We start from the raw sequence: 21,586 nt of genomic DNA on the forward strand, positions 1-21,586 counted from the left end.
AATTCTATTGACTTCCTGCTGCTTTCTCATCAGGTATAGACTTAAATCTCCCAAGGGGATTTCTTTTTAAAACTACAATAAGATGTTTTTGGTCATATGCTTTTCCTTTTCCAGTGCTCCATGTTACATCCTTCGTTCATTTTCAGTTCTTTCTCACACTTTGTGTTCTTAGAAATTCCATCTGAAATTTAGAAATAGTCTCCCATTCATTAAAATGAACTACTGAAATTAGGACTTTGCAACCCAAAAAGATATTTTAATTGGGCTAGGATAATGATCTTGAACTTTTAATCTGTACCAGGTTATTGCATGTTTTCAGCTCCCGTTACTTATTTGACTCTACTGTGTAAACACTGTCATTCATTAACAAGTCGATGCCTAATTAGTGCTACTAACTTTTTTTATGCTGGCATACTGAAGTGTTTCTTGTTTAGCTTGTGAAGAATGGCCATAAGATACCATCATCTTGGGATAGTTTGAGTGCCTTTCCAAGCATTATTTTGGTAGCATTTTTCTGATATGGAATAACTTCCAAATCCTTTTTGAAAAGCATTTTATATCAGTCTTTCTTAAGACTGCCCCAAAGACATATAATGAACTACTAACTTTGCCCTGGTTTCACTTTTGTTCCTTTCCTTTTTATTTCTTCTCATTTTCCCTATCCGGATTTCTGTCTGAATTCCTGTCAGATAGTAGGTGCTTGGTAAACAATGGTTGTATTAAATGAGATTAGAAACTTTTTAGAAGGATTTAAAGTAATATTTTACTTGTGGTATTCCTAGCACATTGTTTTAGTTCCATGGTTGCTATAACATAATTTAAGGAGAAGAAATTGTTAAAGAATTAGCCCCTTTGAATTTCACCTTTCCTGGTAAGACTTGGGACATGACCCATTTAATCATCGGACTTGGATCTATCTACAACTTCTCTCCTGGCCTGAATGTTATTCTCTATATGAGCCTATGCTCAATTTTCTATTAATATATTACTTTAGTTATTTTAGATATTTTCTTACCTTTCTAAATATACTGCTGATCTCAGTTTATTTTCTTTATTTTTTTTTAATTTTTTTATTGTTTTTTTTTTGAGACGGAGTCTCTCTCTGTCGCCAGGCTGGAGTGCAGTGGCGCGATCTTGGCTCACTGCAACCTCCGCCTCCCAGGTTCAAGAGATTCTCCTGCCTCAGCCTCCCGAGTAGCTGGGACTACAGGCGCGAGCCACCACGCCCAGCTAATCTTTTGTATTTTTAGTAGACACAGGGTTTCACCATGTTGGCCAGGATGATCTCTACCTCCTGACCTCATGATCCGCCCGCCTCGGCCTCCCAAAGTGCTGGGATTACAGGCATGAGCCACCGCGCCCGGCCTGTTTACTTTATTTTTAATCATTATTACCAGCCTTTTACTTGTCTTATATCAGATGAGCTGAGTATTCTTGTGACACATCTGTGTTTATGTAACAGAAGAGCCATGGCCACTCCACATGAATGTGTGCTTTTGGAAGCTGTCATTTGATTAAAGGCTTCAGAGATTATATTGGCTAAATATGTAGCTGGTCTGATAGAGGGCCCAGTTATCTATAGCTGAAGAAAACAAATTTTGTGTTTATTTAATTTAGTACTTCTTTTTACTGAATACTGCAGTTTAAGGATTCAATAGTAAAGTCATGACCACTTAAACTGTGCAGTTTTGTGATAACAATGATTTTTTCTTATTAAGATATATCATTACAAATTAAAGAGTACAGATGTCCTTTTTCATTAGAATTTCGTGTGATACCAGTGTGACAGTCAACTAATCTTTTTTATGATGTGTATCTTTTCTGACACTGATAAGAACACATTATTATGCATGGAAGAACACAAATACTGAAGAAGACAAAATTTGAGTCTTGTCTAAACCAGGATTTTGATTTTAATTTTCATCAGATTTTTTTTGACAGGTCTTGGAATATTTAAATTTTAAAGTGCTTTTCTCTTAAATGTAATGTATTGCTTAAAATCCTTATATTCTGAGGCTTAGTTTTTTGTGTCATTTAGAATTAGCTTTGTGTATCTTAACAAGGCTGAAGTTTTATTTATGGGAAAATAAACAGTTGGCATTTGAACAAGCATTTATTTATGGTGCAGTGAGTTTGTGCCAGGAACAATGCTAGACCACAGGCTGTAAGGAAAGAAGATAGATTTGATTATTTCACATTGTTTAAGGAGCTCACTTTTACAAACATGTAAATAGATTAAAATGCAGTGTAAGTGCTAGAGGAGCTCTGTGTGTTAAATGCTGTGGAGACTTAGAGAAGCCTGCAGATAATCTTCCCTGGCAGTCTTGGAAGGCGGCTGCTCCAAGGTGACTTTTGTGTTAAGCCCTGATCATGAATCTGAGAATATCTTGTAAAAATAAAAAGCACTTTAAATACACTGTATTCTAATGTAAATAAGATTCATTTTTAAAATGTCAAATATTCTCCCTTAATGGTTAAAACAGTGCATAGATTACAGTGGCTCTTTAAGAAGAGGACAAAAGGCAGCTTTACTTCATTCTTTTCATGGTTGTTGGAAAGCACATTTCTTTTTCTCAAGAAGGCATTTGAGTTGAGCATGTATACTGTTCATCCTTTTAAATGTTAATTCTTAACACTCTATAACCCACAGCATTAAGTCGCAAGGTGTTTAAATAGTTGAGGAACTGCCTTAATACTCATTTGAAGTTTTGCTTTTATACTCTTAAAAAATAATTAAAAGTCCTTCAGTACAATTTATAATATTGTACAAGTTCATATATGTAATTTACTTTTAAAATAGCACCCAATTTTGTATCTTTAAAAAATTATTACCTGCGTGAAACAGCAGTAGAAATATGTGAAAGTATATATATACGTAATTATTTTAGATACTGTATACAAAGTAAACCAAGATGTTTGTTGCTTATTCACTTCTCTGAACATTTTTGCTTCATTATAACTGGAGAATAAACACCTTATTTGAGCTTTTTTCTTTCTAAAAACTGATTTTTACAATAGTTAATTAAAGTAACAGTAACCAAAAATGAAACTTTGCATATATTATTCAGAAAAATTCCAAGAAAAACACTCAAATAATAAAATACTTAAATCAGGACTATGAACTCGTGAAATCCTTCTTTTTAAGAATGTATAGCAATACAGATTTATTTGGGGGTCTGGGACTTGCCTTTTAAAAATATATATTATATATATTAATGTATCATGGTGTGTGATATACTACTATTGTGCTAAATATTTTGTTTTGTACTATTAGGATCTGCAACTGGAATGTGGACAAGGACACCAAGGTAGTTACTTTTTAGGTGCAAACAAGTAAGTAAAGTTCTTTTAAAACTTAATTTAAATTCAAGAATGATTAAGTTACCTTTAATATTATATTTTAATATTTAAGGTAGAAAATTGTATTAGGCTGGTAGATATATTTATATTTTACAATATGCATTTAACCTTTTTCCATTGCTTCCTTGCTCATTATTTAGTTAATAGTTGTCATAATGGGAAGCATCAACGTAATTTTTTTATATCAAGCTACATTGCTGATCTTGTATGTTAGAGAAAACCACGTGTATTGCCACTGAAGGCAGATACATGTTTTAGCACTTTATTTATTTCTAAAATTGACCTGTTTATTTCTTATAAAACTTGCTTTGGTACATCTCTAAGATGGGTTGGTCACTGAAAACAGCTGGAATTATTCATACAACTTAGAAATCTTAACTTTTTGGCTATAAGGTTTTTTTTTAAGTAAGATAGTAGTTAAAACGTGTCTGAATTCTTAAAAGTTACCAATCTATGCAGTAAATAAATTCAGCAGTTATTTAATGCCTCTTCTACACCAGGCACTATCTAATTGATATAGGCACAAGGGTTTAAAAGGCAGCTTACAAACATTAACAATTTAAATTGTTCATTTGCCAGGTATGATGGGAGACAGAACTTTGCTATTCCCCTTAGAGTCTCATTTTCTAAGTTTGTGGATAAATTATCATGATAAAAACTAATTTATAAGGGAATATAATTTAAATTACCAAAATCTTCCAGCAGTGCATATATTATTTTAATAGTCATTTTTTTTTTTTGAGGCAGAGTCTCACTCTGTTGCCCAGGCTACAGTGTGGTGACGTGATCTTGGCTCACTGCAACCTCCGCCTCCCGGGTTCAAGTGATTCTCATGCCCCAGCCTCCCAGTAGCTGAGACTACAAGGGCCTGCCACCATGCCAAGCTAATTTTTTGTATTTTTGTAGAGACTGGGTTTCACCATGTTGGCCAGGCTGGTCTCGAACTCCTGGCCTCAAGTGATCCACCTGCCTCAGCCTCCCAGAAGGTGCTAAGATTACAGGTGTGAGCCACCGTGCCTCGCAAAATTTCAAAATATTATTTCAGTTGCATTAGAGAGTTGAGACATATATATTCCCATATTTTAAGTTAAGCAGTTGAGAAATAGTAACTAAAGACAAATAGCTTGGTTTTAAGGGTAATAATGCAAAATAGTGTTTCTCTCTTTTTTTAATAAACTAAATACCAAATGTTTAATTTTTTACTTAAATATACTATCCTTTCCTAACACAGAGAAAAGGCTTTAATAACAACCTGGAGAAATATATTAGTTTTTATTTAAGCTGAACTTCAGTTAAATACTATCAGAGTTTAAAAAATATTATTAGCTTTGATACTATTATTAAGTCATTATTATTATTAGCATTTATGTTTTTTAAAATGAAAAATAAGTGTAAAATTTTCTTTGTAGAAAAAATGAAATTTTACCTAAATAGTTAACTATTTGTGATTTATAAATTGTCTTAGTTTGTTGGTGAAAAACAAAGGAAAGTTTGTCTCATAGTGGATTAGCAAATAAAAAAATATTTTGAAGTGTTTTTATGTTATTTTCTCTAAATATGAAGTCCCTAATTTTAAGGACCTTGTTAGCAAATTTTAGGGTATTTTAAGAGACTGAAAAATTTGGGAAAATATTTTTTACCTTTTTTGATTCATTTAAAATACATTTTAAAAATTTGTACATGCAAAGTACAAAAAAAAAATGTGTCCCCTCACTAAATGATTTTCCAGATTCCTTAGTTTCCATTGTCTGATTTCTGACTGTTAGACATTTTCATAGTGTATAGTTATTTTGGCTAGGTAAAATGTTAATAATTTGCCCAACCTTCATTTTTTGATGAATTGGATCCCTGCTTAAGGAACTGTATTCTATATAACGAACCCTTGGCAAGGTAGGTTGGCCAAAAGTTTGCTCTTTGGCTGTGTTTCGTGTGTAGGTATAGACATACATGTGACATGAGCATGGATGTAGCACTTCTCTTGCTGTATTGATATGTCTGCTTTATTCTTGTGATTAGGCAGTGGTTTAAAAATGGGATTTCCTGCTTTCTCCATAGGTGATCAGGCAGACAGATTTCCATTGATGGGTTTCTACCTATTCCAGACCATGCAGGAATTATCTGATTAGAATTGTTAACATAGGACTTTCCTTTTTCTAACAGGAAGCATATGTATTTTGACTTATACTTGCTTGTCTCCTTTTCTTTGGAATTCTAATCTCACTAAGGTCAGCTTTTCTGATAATTTATTTAAAACCAACAAAATATTATTTTTAAAAGAAAACACTAGGCCAGGCATGGTGACTCACACCTGTAATCCCAGCACTTTGGGAGGCCGAGGCAAGTGGATCTCCTGAGGTCAGGAGATCGAGACCAGCCTGGCCAACATGGTGAAACCCCCGTCTCTACTAAAAATACAAAAATTAGCTGGACATGGTGGCACACGCCTGAGGTCCCAGTTACTCAGGAGGCTGAGGCAAGGGGAATCGCTTGAACCCAGGAGGCGGTGGTTGCAGTGAGCCAAGATCATGCCATTGCACTCCAGCCTGGGCGACAAGAGTGAAACTCCATCTCAAAAAAAAAAAAAGAAAAGAAAACATTAAATTATTTATGTTTTGTTTTAATTTAGGGCAAAAAATGTTGAAGGTAAATTCTCTTCTAATAAGTAATAGTTTAAAGAGTACATTGAATTACACAATTCCTGGCACAGTTGAGTATAGTAGTAGTAAATGCCAGATGGCTTTTCCTATAAACTACATGACTTTGAGAAATTTACCTCTATTATTGCTAGTAAAATGGATAATATAATAGTACCTGCCTCATAGGGTGCTAAGGATGAAATGGAATAATTGCTATAAAGCATTTAGCACATTTAGGACTTAGTAAATACTTATTAGTTGCCTTTATTTATGGTAGTTATTCAGTAAATAATTGTTGATTGTATGAACAAGTAGTAATGTGAGTGAATAAAACTGCTGTTTAATTTTAGAGAAATAGGGTTTTTGTTTGTTTGCTTGTTTGAAATGTAATCAGAGCAGTACTTACAGATTGGGGGCAGTTAGACAATTTTGAAAGATGTTAATAACCTGCAGCACTGATTCCTTAGCGAATGCAAATATGCTGAGTATTTTGGTGGTCATTTTAGACCTCTGCCATATGTTTGTACATTGTTTTATTTTTAACCTTTTCGTCAACATTTCTTACTCATTTTAGATTGACTTAGAATTCAGCATCTGAAAGCATTGTTTTTGTTTTGTTTTGTTATTTACTTTCTAAAACTTCCATAAGAGAAGAATTCAAGTGGACTAGTGAATAGTGACATTGTTTATTGTGTAGCACTCAATCTTGGTGAATAAATCAGTATCACATTTTCTCCAGTGCTCTCAAGATGCAATATTTACTGTAAACAGACTTTTTAGCAAATTTAGCCATATTTCATTTTCTCTTTTATAAAGCCTAAAAAGTAAATCATGCATCCTACTTTTCATTAAGACTGTATTAATTCTGTAATTTCATTAATAAAATATCTTAACACATAATGGAGATTTATAGGTAAATGAATTAAAATATACATATGAATCCCTGAGCCATGGGCTATCTGCTTTTTCATATTCACTTATTCAACCATTCTGTTATTGTTAGAGAACTCCCAGGAAGATTCTTTTTAAAAAAGTAGAATGCTGGCCAGGTGTGGTGGCTCACGGCTTATACCTGTAATCCCAACACTGGGAAGCCGAGGCAGGAGGATCACTTGAGGCCAGGAGTTCAAGACCAGCCTGGGCAATATAGTGAGACTCCGTCATTACAGAAAATACAAAAATTAGCCAGGCATGATGGTGCACGCCTGTAATCCTAGCTACTCGGGAGGCTGAGGCACGAGAATTGCTTGAACCTGGGAGGCGGAGGTTGCGGTGAGCCAAGATCATGCCACTGCACTCCAGCCTGGACAAAAAAAGCAAGACTCCATCTCAAAAAAAAAAAAAAGTGGAATGCAAATGCAATATAAATCCAATTAAATATGGTACATTTTAAATTATCTTCCTATATTCAAATCCTAATATTTTCTATTGTAAAAAGAAATATCTCAAAAAAGATTGTCACGTCCTTAACAAAAAAGTATTTTTTCACGTCTAAAATTACATAAAAGCCCACTGTACAGTTCAGAGACATTATGTTTAATTTGGTAAAATAGTTTAAAGCAGCACTTCTCAAATATTTGGTCTCATTATTTTTTTACAGTGTTTAAAATTATTGAGGATTCCAAAGAGCTTTTGTTTATAGCGGTTATAACTGTCAGTATTTATAGTATTCAAAATTAAACTTTAGAACTTTTCAAAATGTTAATATATTTTTTAAATAATATTATTTGTTATAAATAACATACTCTTGTGTGTGTGTTTAAAAAAAAAGTCTCCATTCTTAAGGACCAGCTCAAATGCCACCTCTTTACAGTGGTTTCTTATAACACCTCTGATTTCTCTCCTGAGACTCAGAGGCAGCGAATAATTGCCATAAAAGGTTTTATTATATATGTCAGTGCACTGCAGAACACTTTTTGTTGAGGTCCACTAATAACATTTTTTAATGAAAAAAATAGCTATTTTTTATGAAACAAAATAATATTAGTAAAAAAAAGTAGCATTGTTTTACTTTTTTTTTTCAAGTCTTCTTAACATTGTCTTAATAGAAGACAGCTAAATTCTCATGTCTGCTACTGCATTTAATCTGTTGTGGTATCACACATCTTGTAGTCTCTGGAAAACTCCAGTGTATACTCATGAGAAAATAAGAGCAACAAAGGTATTACATATTGTGAAAATAGTTTGGACCTTGCAGACCCCTACAGGAGACTAAGAGACCCCAGGATTTTTATACCACAATTTGAGAACTGCTAGTTTAAGGAAATGTTACTTAGCCAATAGTAATAAAGAAAATACTAATCAAGTCCCAACTCTGTCCTAAATTACCCTTCTAAGCACTTTACCTACATTAATTCAGTAGATCTTCTGACAGCCACTTTGAAATAAGTACTGAGGTGATTTCCACTTTACATAGCCGGAAACCGAAGCATAGAGAAATCAGAGTAACTTATCCAGTGCCATATCCTGCGATGGTGAAGGCAGGATTCAGATTCAGGCCATCTTGGCTTTAAAGCCTGTCTGCATTTTGCTCTACTGCCTCTAGACAGAAGCTCCTGCTTTCTTAGAGTTGGCCCTTGGAGAGCTTTGTGAATAAGATAATATTTGACTATGGTACCTCACTTTTTGTATCTCCAAAATAGGACTTGCAATTAGTTTATGGTTTTCCTATAGGATTTACCACTCTGGAGTCATAAGTTTTTCATTTTTTAAAATTTAAATTGTTGTTCATCTAGGCTAATTAAAATATTGATGCCTAAAAGCTATTCTATTAATTGCTTACAGTAGATAACCATACCTTTCAGTTTCTCTAGTTTTATGTTTTGTAATTTTAAGGGCAGTTTTTCCTGATATGTATTAGGAGGGAAAATAATTAAAAGGTGCTACCTTATAACTTTTAGAGAGTAAAATTTTTGCTGACTCTCTTTTATCCCAGTAGTATATTAGTAACTATATTTATCTCCCCTATTAGCTTTGAGAAGTTTGTTGAGTCTTTATGCTTGAAGAGTGTAATTTAGGAGGTATGCTGCATGAACTTGCAGTAAAAAGAAGTAAGGGAACTTCAGGAATGCCATAAGTTCTCTCTTACATTCCTGAAAATTAAAGTTTTGTATACTGCTCCTAATGGTAAAATCCTCGACCTGGTCTGATACAGGCTTAGTCTCCCAAAAGTGTAAATGTGTTTGCCCGTGCACCACTGGAGAACAAATCTTTCAGGTAAGTGAGTGTCTTCCGTGAAAGCAAAGTGCTACTACATTCATGTATTCACATCACATGCATGCATGCTTCCGCAGAGAGATCCAACATGGTGAGTTTCATTTTGTAGGATTGCCTGAGAGCATGATGTTATTTTAAAGTGTGTCACCTTCCTTATTTTAAGAAAAAGAAAGTATATATAATTTCAGGTGTCAGGTATAAAATTCCAGGTAAAATTTGAATCCTGGAAACTCCTGACTATGACTCTGCAATTATTGTTTTGTCAGTACTGTTGTGACATTCCATGGTGAGTTGTCTTCTGTTTGAATTGGTATTTTTCAATAAATATTAGGATTTATTTTGTTCATTTAAAATACATATATAAAGACATTAGCAACAGGAAAAGAGAGGTATCTCATTAAATATAACTTGATGTTTTATGGTTGCAGAGGTGATCACTAGCAAATTTTCAGTAAATGGTAAAAAAGTAATCATTCAAAAAATGTATGGGTAAGGTTAAAATGATAAAAACACATTTGATATTCCTTTGATAATTTATTCACGTTATTTTTTGTTTTTGTGTTTTCTTTAAAGGAGTCTTCTCAAGTCTGTTGAAGAAGAATTGCATCAGCGGTAATTTTAATTTTTAATCTTAAAGTACTTTATGTCACAGACAAGTAAAGTCAGTTTGCTCCCTTCTCTGTTATGTAGCCTATTTGTTTGAGTTGTCTTTTTTTTCTTTAGTAGAGATAGGGTCTCGCTCTGTTGCCCAGGCTGGATTGCAGTGGTGTGATCATAGCTCACTGCAGCCTTGAACTCCTGGGCTCAAGCAGTCTTTCCACCTCAGCCTCCCTAGTAACTGACATCATGACCCACCACTCCCAGTTCCTTGTTTTAATTCTGAATCTATCCTATCCTATAAAGATGCAGAAATAAAATTTTATCTTACAGTAGCTTTTCCTGCATTTTCTAAAATTTCTTCTTACACCGTTTTGGTAAAATCCATTTAATAACAATGACATTATCCTTTTTATTTAGAGGACACGTGGCACATTTAGAAGATGATGAAGGAGATGATGATGAATCTAAACAGTAAGTTCTGTCTCTGTTTTTTGTAAAAAGAAAAGGTGTCATTTGACCTGATTTCATCAATCTGGCAGCTTAATATTGATGGAAATTTTAATATCAGTAACACAATATCATGGGTTGTACCTCAGTTTCCTTCCTTTTTTCTATTCTAGTTACATTAGCTTGGGCTGACATAACAAAATGCCATAGACTTAGACAACAGAAATTTATTTCTCACAGTTCTGGAGGTGGGAAGTTCAAGATCAAGGTACCAACCAACTTGGTGAGGGCTGCCTTCTTGGCTTGCAGACAGCCGTCTTCTGACCGTGTCTTCACATGGCCTTTCCTCAGTGTATGCACATGGTGGGATCAGGGGTAAGAGTGATCTCTGTCTCTCTCCTTGTCAGATCACCAATCCCATAGGATTAGGATCCCACTGTTACAACCTCATTTAAGCTTAATTACTTCCTAAAAACCCGTCTCTAAATATAATCACATTGTGAGTTAGGACTTCAACATGTGCATTTTATATCGACACATTTCAGTCCATTTTTTCCAAAGAACTTCAGAAAAAAACTAACAAGGACAATAATTTTTTATTGTAGATTTCTCAGTAATTGATAGCTGCTGTAATTTTACTACAACTACAAAGAAGCTTATAAATTTGATTAAATTTTAATCTGTTATATTTCAAGCAAACAAATACTTTGGATGTAAATATATAGTTTTAAAGGAGGAATATTTTTACTATTATGTATGCATTGATGTTTACCTTTTTGGTTTTTTTTTTTTAAATAAAGATGCAGTTTCATGGTAAAATGATAAGAGCACTTGACTAGCAGTTGAGAGCATAGGTTTTCCTTTTCACCTCACTACTCTGTGATCTTGGGTAAAGTTATATAACCTTTCTAGGCCTTGAAATCCTCATCTGAGACATTTGTGGTTCATCATATTACAATTTTTTTCTTTCTTTCTTTTGAGAAAGGGTCTTGCTTGCTCTATGGCCCACCTGAAGTGCAGTGGTGTGATCTTGGCTCACTGCAGCCTCGACCTCCTGGCTCAAGCAGTCCTCCCACCTCAGCCACCTGAGTAGCCAGGACTGCACCTCCACGCTTCCTAATTTTTTTATTTTTTTGTAGAGATGGATTTCCACCATGTTGTCCAGGCTGGGCTTGAACTCCTGAGCTCAAGCAGTCTGCTCACCTCAGCCTCCTAGAGTGCTGGGATTACAGGCATGAGCCACTGTGACCAGCCTCTTTCTATTTCTAAAACTGATCCTGAGTTACAATGAATCCTAACTTCAGTCACATTCTGCCTATAATTTCATAAAGCATATATATAGGTTTTGATGAGCTTCATCAAAGATGTTTCATATCTAACAGTAGCAAAAATGAAGTTTACAGTGTGATATATTTTATACCGTATCATTTATTTCATAAGCCAGATGTGGCTTATGTTCTTAATTATTTACCTTTCAGTTGATATAAACTGGAATTATAATTATCTTTTCCAGTTTTAATTACAATATAGTACTTGGAACCAAGAAAGTGTATTACCCAATTACTTCTTTTTAAATTGAATTCTTTTAACTGAAATAATTATAATACAAATTTGTGTGGTACATAGTAACGTTTTGATACATATAATGTAGTGATCTGATAATTACATTACATAATATAATGTAGTGATCTGATAATTAGCATATCCATCATCTCAAACATTTATCATTTCTTTGTGTTGGGAATATTCAATATCCTCCTTCTAGCTGTTTGAAACTAAGTAACACATTATTGGTTTTTTGTTTTGTTTTGTTTTTTGAGACAGAGTCTTGCCCTGTCACCCAGGCTGGAGCGAAGTGGCGTGATCTCTGCATGCAAGCTCTGCCTCCTGGGTTCACGCCGTTCTCCTGCTGGGACTATAGGCGCCCGCCACCACACCTGGCTAATTTTTTTGTATTTTTAGTAGAGACGGTGTTTCACCATGTTAGCCAGGATGGTAGGATGGTCTCGATTTCCTGACCTCATGATCTGCCCACCTTGACCTCCCAAAGTGCTGGAATTACAGGCGTGAGCCACCACGCCTGGTCCATTATTGTTAACTATAGTCATCCTACAGTGGTATAAGAGAGTAGTACTTATTATTCCTCTTACATAACTGTAATTTTGTATTCTTTAACAAATCTCTCCCTTTCTTCCCCTTTTCCCTGCCCTTCCCGGTTCCTAGTATCCTATGTTCTGCTTTTTACTTCTATGAGATCAACTTTTTTTTTTTAGCTTCCACATGAGTAAGAACATGTGGTGTTTAACTTTCTATTTTGGCTTATTTCAGTTAACATAATGTCCTCCAGTTCCCAGTTACTTCTGAATAATACCTCTAGCAACATTTCACAAAATACTTTAGAAAAAACTTACAATCTTAGAAAATGATATTTGTCTTTGCAGCTTTTTTATGTGTCTTTGAAAAAATTATTATGTTTTAGGATTGATTCATTTGTAAAATGAATAGTTCTGATTCTAAACTTTTCTGTTTTTAGTTCAACTCTGAAAGCAAAAGTTCCACCTCCTTTGCCACCAAAGGTAGACAGATTTATTTTTCAATTTGATATATGTGTGTTATTGTTCTGCCAATTTAATACTTTGTTGAGAGTTTTCCTAGATTTTCATTTGTGATCCACAAAGAAAAATCATGAAGTTGATATAAGTAAATGATTTTTTGTTATATTTGTCTCTTTTTATAATGCCCAACTTATATTTAGTGTTCATTCTCTTTTTTTTTTTTTTTGAGACAGTCTCACTCTGTCACCCAGGCTGGAGTACAGTGGCATGATCTCGGTTCACTGCAGCCTCCTCCTCTCGGGTTCAAGCAATTCTCCTGCCTCAGCCTCCCCAGTAGCTGGGATTACAGGCACGCACCACCAGGTCCAGCTAAAGTTTTGTATTTTTTAGTAGAGACTGGGTTTTGCTATGTTGGCCAGGCTCGGCTCAAACTCCTGATCTCAGGTGATCTGCCTGCCTTGGCCTCCCAAAGTTTTGGGATTACAGGCATGAGTCACTGTGCCTGACCTTATTTAATGTTCATTCTAAGTAACAAGTCCTAGGAATTTACACTGAAAATGATTGTATTAATAGATTAGCATTATTTGACTTGGGTTAGAAAACTTACATTTCTTATAAGATTGTTTTTCTCAAAATCTGCAATCTATTCCTGACTTCTAAGAATGAATAAAGGTTAGTAATTTATCATCATAGATATTTAATTTTCAAAAGATAATTTTAATTAAAAATATAACATAGTACAATTTTTAAATGCTTTTTAACAACAAAATTATTTGCCCAAACAAAATCATTCTAAAATAGTAATTTCAACTAATGGGTTGTTTTTTTAAAAGGTAAAATGAGCTAATATATATTTTATTTTATAAGTTAATATGCATAGCAAATTTTAATTATAATATGAGCTGCTTTAAAGTTTAAAATCAAAGTGTTAAAATGAGAGTTGGAGTCTTACCAATCTTGTCATTCAGTTTATTACTATTTTTATTTATTTTCATTTTATACAATTGAGAAAATCCTGATTCATGCAAGTAAATAATGCTGTACTTGCTTGTTTGGTTTTATCATAGCAGAAGTAAAGAGATCTGAATTTCAAAGAAATAAGTGCTGAGCAATAATAAGAGACACGTTATAAATTCTACAAACCGTCAGCCAACTGTAGGTTTTTCCATTGTTTGTACAAAAAGTGTCTCAGGCATCCCATATTGCTGTGTTGGTATTCTCCAACATGATAACGTTTTTTGTTTCGTTTTGTTTTGTTTTGTTTTGTTTTGTTTTGAGATGGAGTCTCGCTCTTTCGCCCAGGCTGGACTGCAGTGGCGCTATCTCGGCTCACTGCAAGCTACGCCTCCCGGATTCACACCATTCTCCTGCTTCAGCCTCCTGAGTAGCTGGGACTACAGGCGCCCGCCACCACGCCCAGCTAATTTTTTGTATTTTTAGTAGAGACAGGGTTTCACCGTGTTAGCCAGGATGGTCTCGATCTCCTGACCTCGTGATCCGCCCGCCTCAGCCTCCCAAAGTGCTGGGATTAGAGGTGTGAGCCACCGCACCCGGCCACATGATAACATTTTAATTGGTATCCTCTCATGCCCCTGGTCTGAAAGATTAAGCATTACCATAAAGACATTGAGTCATCTAAGAGACGGCTTAGATTAGCCTTGATAAGGAGCTGAACTTTGACTAGCCTGAATATTTGAAATAAAAAGAGATTCATTTAAATTGAAGGAGATAAGAAAGACTAAAATATTTTTATTTGGCTAGTCTAAGTGGGGAGACTTGTGAGGAATTAATAAAAAAGTCTACTTAGAGGCCCTTTTATTTGCACAGCAGCAAAACCTGAGATGTGCACGTTTTAGTGTACATTTTTAGAATATATTTAAAACAATAAGATAGTCTGAATTGGATGGTTGAGTAACCTTTAAACTCATCTGGTAAACCTCTAATGTATAGTAGAAATAATTTGAGAGCTTCTAACGTATAATAGTACTTACTTCAGGAGAATAATTTGATGTTTCATCGTTGGTCTCTTTTTCTATATTATTTCAGCCTAAGTCTATCTTCATACCACAGGAAATGCATTCTACTGAGGATGAAAATCAAGGAACAATCAAGAGATGTCCCATGTCAGGGAGCCCAGCAAAGCCATCCCAAGTTCCACCTAGACCACCACCTCCCAGATTACCCCCACAAAAACCTGTTGCCTTAGGTAATGGTGGAGGGTGACAGCAAATATGTTACCAGGTTTTCATACTATGGGGAGAAAAAAAACTTTCTTTTAAGAGATTATTTGAAATTCTTTTGGCGGAGGAGAGAAGGAAAGCAATGGCTATGGAGATGTTTTCTGCTTTTTGCCTACTGGCTTAAAGTGTTTTTATGACAGCATTCCCTATAACACAGTCTGAGATATTTTGTCCTCATTTCTCATTTCATATTTAGCCTTCTCTCTTCTAGAGACTGGTTCCCCATTCATTTAGCTACAGTGTGGAAACAATGCAAATTAAACTATGAACAAACATGGAAAATGTGTTTTGCATCTAGGTTATTTCTGTTTTAGAAGAGAATACCTTGTCTAACTCCTTATTTCATTTAATCATTTCTGAAAAAATAATTGGTATTATTTGCTAGGTATTTGCCTCCAAATTAATACTAGAAGGTGCTATTTTAACACTGTAAAGACTCCTCTGTGTTTATCCAGAAGAAGCAATTTTTAAAAAGAGCAACTAGGCTGGGCACAGTGGTTCACACCTGTAATCCCAGCACTTTGGGAGGCCGAGGCAGGTGGATCACCTGAGGTCAAGAGTTTGAGACCAGCCTGACCAACATGGTGAAACCCCGTCTCTACTAAAAAAAAACAATACAAAATTAGCTGGGCGTGGTAGCGCATGCCTGTAATCCCAGCTACTTGGGAGACTAAGGCAGGAGAATCGCTTGCTTGAACCTGGAAGGCAGAGTTTGCACTGAGCCAAGATCACGCCATTGCACTCTAGCCTGGGTGATAAGAGCGAAACTCCTTCTCAGAAAAAGAGCAACCAAAGTTTCTCGGATGACATAATATAAATCACCCCTTTTCTAAAAGTAGTTATGAATTCAGTATTTGGTTTTTTAATGCTAACAAATACATGCACTTATATACAACCTGAATTTAAATTCACCTAATATGCCAGAAATAGAGGTATAAATAGAAGAACATATATATAAATGACGTCTTACTTTCATAGTAAATATTCTGATTGGGTGATCCCAAATGAATAATGACACTATCTCAGAGTTAATATTTTTTCTTCCCTACTTGATAACTTTCTGAATAAAAATTTTCATGAAGATTAATCATTTTCAATGAATATATCTTATTGAAGGAAATGGAATGAGCTCCTTCCAGTTAAATGGTGAACGAGATGGCTCATTATGTCAACAACAGAATGAACATAGAGGCACAAACCTTTCAAGAAAAGAAAAGAAAGATGTACCAGTAGGTATTGATATTCATAAGTTCTACTTGTATTTGTTTCCTTTTTAACTGTTAAGTTAGTTTTATGCTTACAATTAGTGACACTATAGCACTAGTATATTTTACAATTACTATATTGATATTTTAGTATATTAATTATAATGGTGACTATATTATTTAAATCTTGAAAAAACTAACTTAGCTATGGTAAACTTGAATGATGGCTTTTTATCATTTACATTATTTAGACCAATTTGTTATGTAGTACATTATAAAACATCTTCTTTATACAGATAAATGCTTAGTATTCTTGTGATTGTTCACCAAATAACTACTGTTATTCTCATTGAGGATAATTGATTCTCAGTAGTTTCTCTTACAGTCTCATGAAGTTATGGAAAGAAGGACATAGATAAAGAAAGCTGTAGCTTCTACCTCAGGACAAATTTCTAACTATAGATCAGGGGTCCCCAACCCCTGGGCTGCAGAGCAGTAATGGTCAGTGGCCTGTTAGGAACCGGGCCACCCAGCAGGAGGTGAGCAGTGAGCAAGTGAGCATTACCGCCTGAGCTCCACCTTCTGTCAGGTCAGCTGCAGCATTAGATTCTCATAGCGCAAACCCTCTTGTGAAGTGTGCATGCAAGGGATCTGGGTTGCACACTGCTTATACGAATGTAACTAATGCCTCATTATCTGAGGTGGAACAGTTTCATCCCCAAAACATCCCTCCCCTTCAACCCCCATCTGTGGAAAAATTGTCTTCCACAAAACCAGTCCCTGATGCCAAAAAGGTTGGGGAACCACTGTTAGAGATTACATGAGTAGTGACATTGCTGCTCTTACCACTTCAGGAAAGGTGAAATTAGCCTTAGCAGCTACTCCTATCACAAATGTTAGCTAAAACATCATAACTATTAAAACATAAATGTTATTCATCAGGGATCATAAGAGATGAAACATTTTAAACATTTGTAAAGAATTGACTTATAATCACTGGAAGACATTCAACTATCATCATAGAATTTAAAATAGTAGAAAATCCTTAAAATCCCCAGTATCTCAACAGATGTCAACGAGATGAATAGGATTTTTTGGAAGTTTTTGTATATACTAATATTTGTTATTTTTATAGAAATTTCTAGTATTCAGTACGTTTGTCTAGTATATTCAGTATGCTATGGTTTCTGCAGTAAGCACATCACTAGAGGCTTTTGTGCTATATCTGTTTAACTTTTTAAAAATATTTCACTATACAATATGACATATTCTTAAAATTCATGTGAAGTATTTGGTGTTATTCATTGTAATTTCTGAAATTTAGGTTATTTTTAACAAAAGTGTAAACTGTTCTTCAGGAATGGGTTTTATGAAGTTCTGTCCAACTGAGCAGTGCCTTTTTGCTTTCAACAATTTAAATTTTAACAGACCTGCTAACATAATAGTACAAAAATGCGCTGAGTGACTGTAACACAGTATAAAATAAATAGCCTTTGAGAGATGTAAACTTTTTTTTAACCTTTCCTATGGTACTAAGTAAACATTTTTTATGTATGCATTTTTAGTTCACTTTTTCTGTTACCTTACTTCATTAAGATAAGGAACTGTTTCAGTAATTCTGAAATAAATATGTCCATGGCTATATCATAGGATAAACAGTATCAGTGATATATTGAAGCATGCTTACAGTTTATGCTGTAATTCTTGAAATTATTTACAGCCCTCACATCTGTAATCCTAGTACTTTCAGTGGAAAAGGCAAGGGGATCACTTGAGACCAGAAGTTCAAGACCATCCTGGGCAACATAGCAAAACCCTGTCTGTACAAAAAATAAAATAAGAATTTAGCCAGGCATGGTGGCATGCACCCATAATCCTAGCTGCTCAGGAGGCTGAGACAGGAGAATCACTTGAGCCCAGGAGGTCGAGGTTATAGTGAGCTGTGCTTGCCTGCCACTGCACTGCAGCCTGGGTGACAGAGCAAGACCGTATCTCTAAAAAAAATTAAATAATAATAAATAATAAATTTATTTTATTTTATTAATTAATTTATTTATTTATTTTGAGATGGAGTCTTGCTCTGTTGCCCAGGCCAGAGTGCAGTGGCACAATTTTGGCTCACCGCAACCTCCACCTTCTGGGTTCAAGCGATTCTTCTGCCTCAGCCTCTTGAGTAGCTGGGATTACAGGTGCATGCCACCACACCTGGCTAATTTTTGTATTTTTAGTAGAGACGGAGTTTCACCATGTTGGTCAGGCTGGTCTCGAACCCTTGACTTCATGGTCTGCCCACCTCAGCCTCCCAAAGTGCTGGGATTACAGGCATGAGCCACTGCGCCCAACCTTATTTATTTTAAATAATATTTACAACCAATTCTATTAGTGCTTAGGTTAAATCTGAGAGTTATAACACTCAGAGCTCCCTAATTTAAAATGATGTTTTGCTAGGCCGGGCACGGTGGCTCACACCTATAATCTGTACACTTTGGGAGGCCAAAACAGGTGGATCATTTAAGGCCAGGAGTTCAAAACCAACCTGGCCAACATGGTAAAACCCAATCTCTACTACAAATACAAAAATAGCCGGGCGTGGTGGCAGGCGCCTGTAATCTCAGCTACTCAGGAGGCTGAGGCACGAGAATCACTTGAACCTGGGAGGCAGAGGTTGCAGTGACCCGAGATCGTTTCTCTGCACTCCAGCCTGGGTAACAGAGCAAGACTGTCTCAAAAAAAATTTAAAAACAACAATAAAAAAAGATGTTTTGCTAAAATAGATGACATCAGATAATTTAATAACATCAATATAAGAAAAAATATAAATTATTTGCAAAATGGAATAAAAAGGTATCAGAAATTGGCAATAATAAGATGTGTGCATCCTCAAAAATATACCTACAAAGTAAATATGTCATTTTAATTTCAGAAATGTTATATTTTTGTGTTGTATATATGAAATCAATTAACAATAGCTTTTTTATTAGTTTTCATCTCATTGTTTAAGTGATTCTGATGTATGGCAGCTCTAGGGAAGAATTAGAATGTCATTCCTTAAAATGATGTTACTGAGATTAACCTCAAAAGAAATGTAGACTGTCACAAAGTTCTTGTTTGAAGTATACCCAGGGGGTTCCCTCTCAGGGGACAGTTCGTATACTCAAGAATGTGGCCACTTGGAGAAATATCTGGCATTCTTCAGGATAGTGTGGGTGAGCAAATGTGTGACATTTCTTCTCCTTATAATTGCCTGTATACTCTAACCAATGATTAATATATTTGAATTCATCAAAATTTAGAACTTCACTTGGCAAAACTCATTGTAAACATGGTGAAAATTATCTACACAAGGAGAAACTATTTGTTGTATATATATAACAGATAAAATACTCAAACCTAGAATATATTTTTAAAAGCTCCAACAAATAGATATGAAAAAAGATAACTCAGTTTAAAAAATGGGAAAAGAATTCACAAAAGAGGAAATACAGATAGCAAATAAATACTGTTTTTAAAAAGATTCTTAGTCTTCCTAGCAATCAGAGGCATGCAAATTAATGAGGAGCACAGGAGAAAAGGTTTTTTACTAATCAGCTTGGTGATATCGCTGTGAGACTAGAAAGAACCAGGAGCTCTCATACATTGCTGGTGGGTGTGATGTGATATGTACACTCTGAAAAGCAGTTTGACAGTCAATATACACTAAAATGTAAAAGGTAGAGACCCTGTATATCAGTAGTTTCTCAGTATACTCATACTGCGATATACTTCTCACCATATACCAATAAAGACATCCACTCATACACTGTGTAAGTAGGTATATGCAGGAAAGTTTATTTCAGCATTTGTGTTCTAGTACAATATTGACAATAATCTAAATACCGAATAATGTTTAAGGATAGCTAAATAAAGTATATTTATGCAGTGCTGCAGTTAAAACAAATGAACTAAGTCTATGTGACCGATATGGATTACTGTCCAATTTTAAGCCAAAGAACACGCAGATAGTGTATAACTATTTGTGTTTTAAATTCCTAACACACACAAAAACACTATTTTCTATGGGAACATGTATTTACATATTTACCAAAAATGTCTGGAAAGCCATATGATTACTTAAGTATATCTAATTCACTAGAGAAAAATTTGGAAGGTTTTATACCAAACTAGTTTTTCTGGGGCAAGTACTAGAAATAGTGCATTGTGAAAGAATTATGGGGAACTTCAGCCTTAACTGTAATGTTTTGTTTTACAAAGAATGTATTCATGTATTTTATTTGAATAAATGTGTTTGAAATACAGTATTGTTATATCAAACAGCAGCAAAAAAAGTGTAATCGTACATGTGTTCTTTTTCTAGAAGCCTATTAGTAATGGTCTTCCTCCAACACCTAAAGTGCATGTAAGTACTAAATATGGAGTAGGCTAAGTTTCAAGCTAAGTCACTTGTATGTGTTATCTTTGCGTAGGTTTTTTTTTTGTCTGTTTGAAAGAACTTTCATTATTATTGAAAAAAATCTATAAGATTGCTAATTTCAGATTGCTAATTTAATTACAGGCATGTGTCACCATGCCCCACTAATTTTTGTATTTTTAGTAGAGACAGACTTTCACCATGTTGGCCAGGCTGGTCTCGAATTCCTGGCCTCAAGTGATCTGCCCACCTTGGCTTCCCAAAGTGCTGCGATTATAGGCATGAACTACCATGCCTGGCCTTTTTTTTTTTTTTTTTGAGACGGAGTCTCACTCTGTTCCCCAGGCTGGAGTGCAGTGGCATAATTTCAGCTTACTGCAAGCTCCACCTCCCAGGTTCACGCCATTCTCCTGCCTCATCCTCTTGAGTAGCTGGGAGTATAGATGCCTGCCACCATGCCCGGCTAATTTTTTGTGTGTTTTTATAGAGACGGGTTTTACCATATTGGCCAGGCTGGTCTCGAACTCCTGACCTCAGGTGATGTGCCCACCTCGGCCTCCCAAAGTGCTGGGATTACAAGTGTGAGCCACCATGCCCCGCCCTTTTTTACCTTTAAATTCTACTTTTTAATTAGTACAGAGTATACTTTATAAACTGTATGTTACAAAATACATATACTTTATATTTGTAATTTATATCATACTTAAATTATAAATATTTTAAAATAATTTTTAATGTTGATTTATACAGTATACTTTATATTATATAGCATATATATTATAGCAGAGAAATATATACAATAGGGCAGATTTTCCCACTTGACTGTAAGATAAAACACTTATCTCAGGCTTGCAGTTTGACAGGGAAAAGCTATCTATGGAATGCCAGGTAGACTCCAACTATACAAATTAGCTTAAGA

General features: G+C 34.9%; 1 protein-coding gene across 4 annotated transcripts in view; it reads left to right on the forward strand.

Annotated features, from left to right (window-relative positions):
* Nucleotides 1–21,586, forward strand: part of MAP4K3 (mitogen-activated protein kinase kinase kinase kinase 3) — a 199,830-nt gene that overhangs the window by 146,148 nt on the left and 32,096 nt on the right. For all 4 annotated transcript variants that reach the window (XR_010136150.1, XM_009237367.3, XM_009237368.3 and 1 more), the window contains 7 exon segments: nucleotides 3,275–3,333; nucleotides 9,786–9,824; nucleotides 10,230–10,283; nucleotides 12,793–12,835; nucleotides 14,861–15,020; nucleotides 16,171–16,283; nucleotides 20,614–20,655. Coding sequence is in view for 3 of the 4 variants with exons in the window: in XM_009237367.3 (XP_009235642.1) it covers nucleotides 3,275–3,333; nucleotides 9,786–9,824; nucleotides 10,230–10,283; nucleotides 12,793–12,835; nucleotides 14,861–15,020; nucleotides 16,171–16,283; nucleotides 20,614–20,655 (510 nt within the window). In the remaining variant the exon portion in view is untranslated.

The sequence above is a fragment of the Pongo abelii genome, chromosome 12 (assembly GCF_028885655.2).
Source record: "Pongo abelii isolate AG06213 chromosome 12, NHGRI_mPonAbe1-v2.0_pri, whole genome shotgun sequence".
Classification (NCBI taxonomy): domain Eukaryota; kingdom Metazoa; phylum Chordata; class Mammalia; order Primates; family Hominidae; genus Pongo; species Pongo abelii.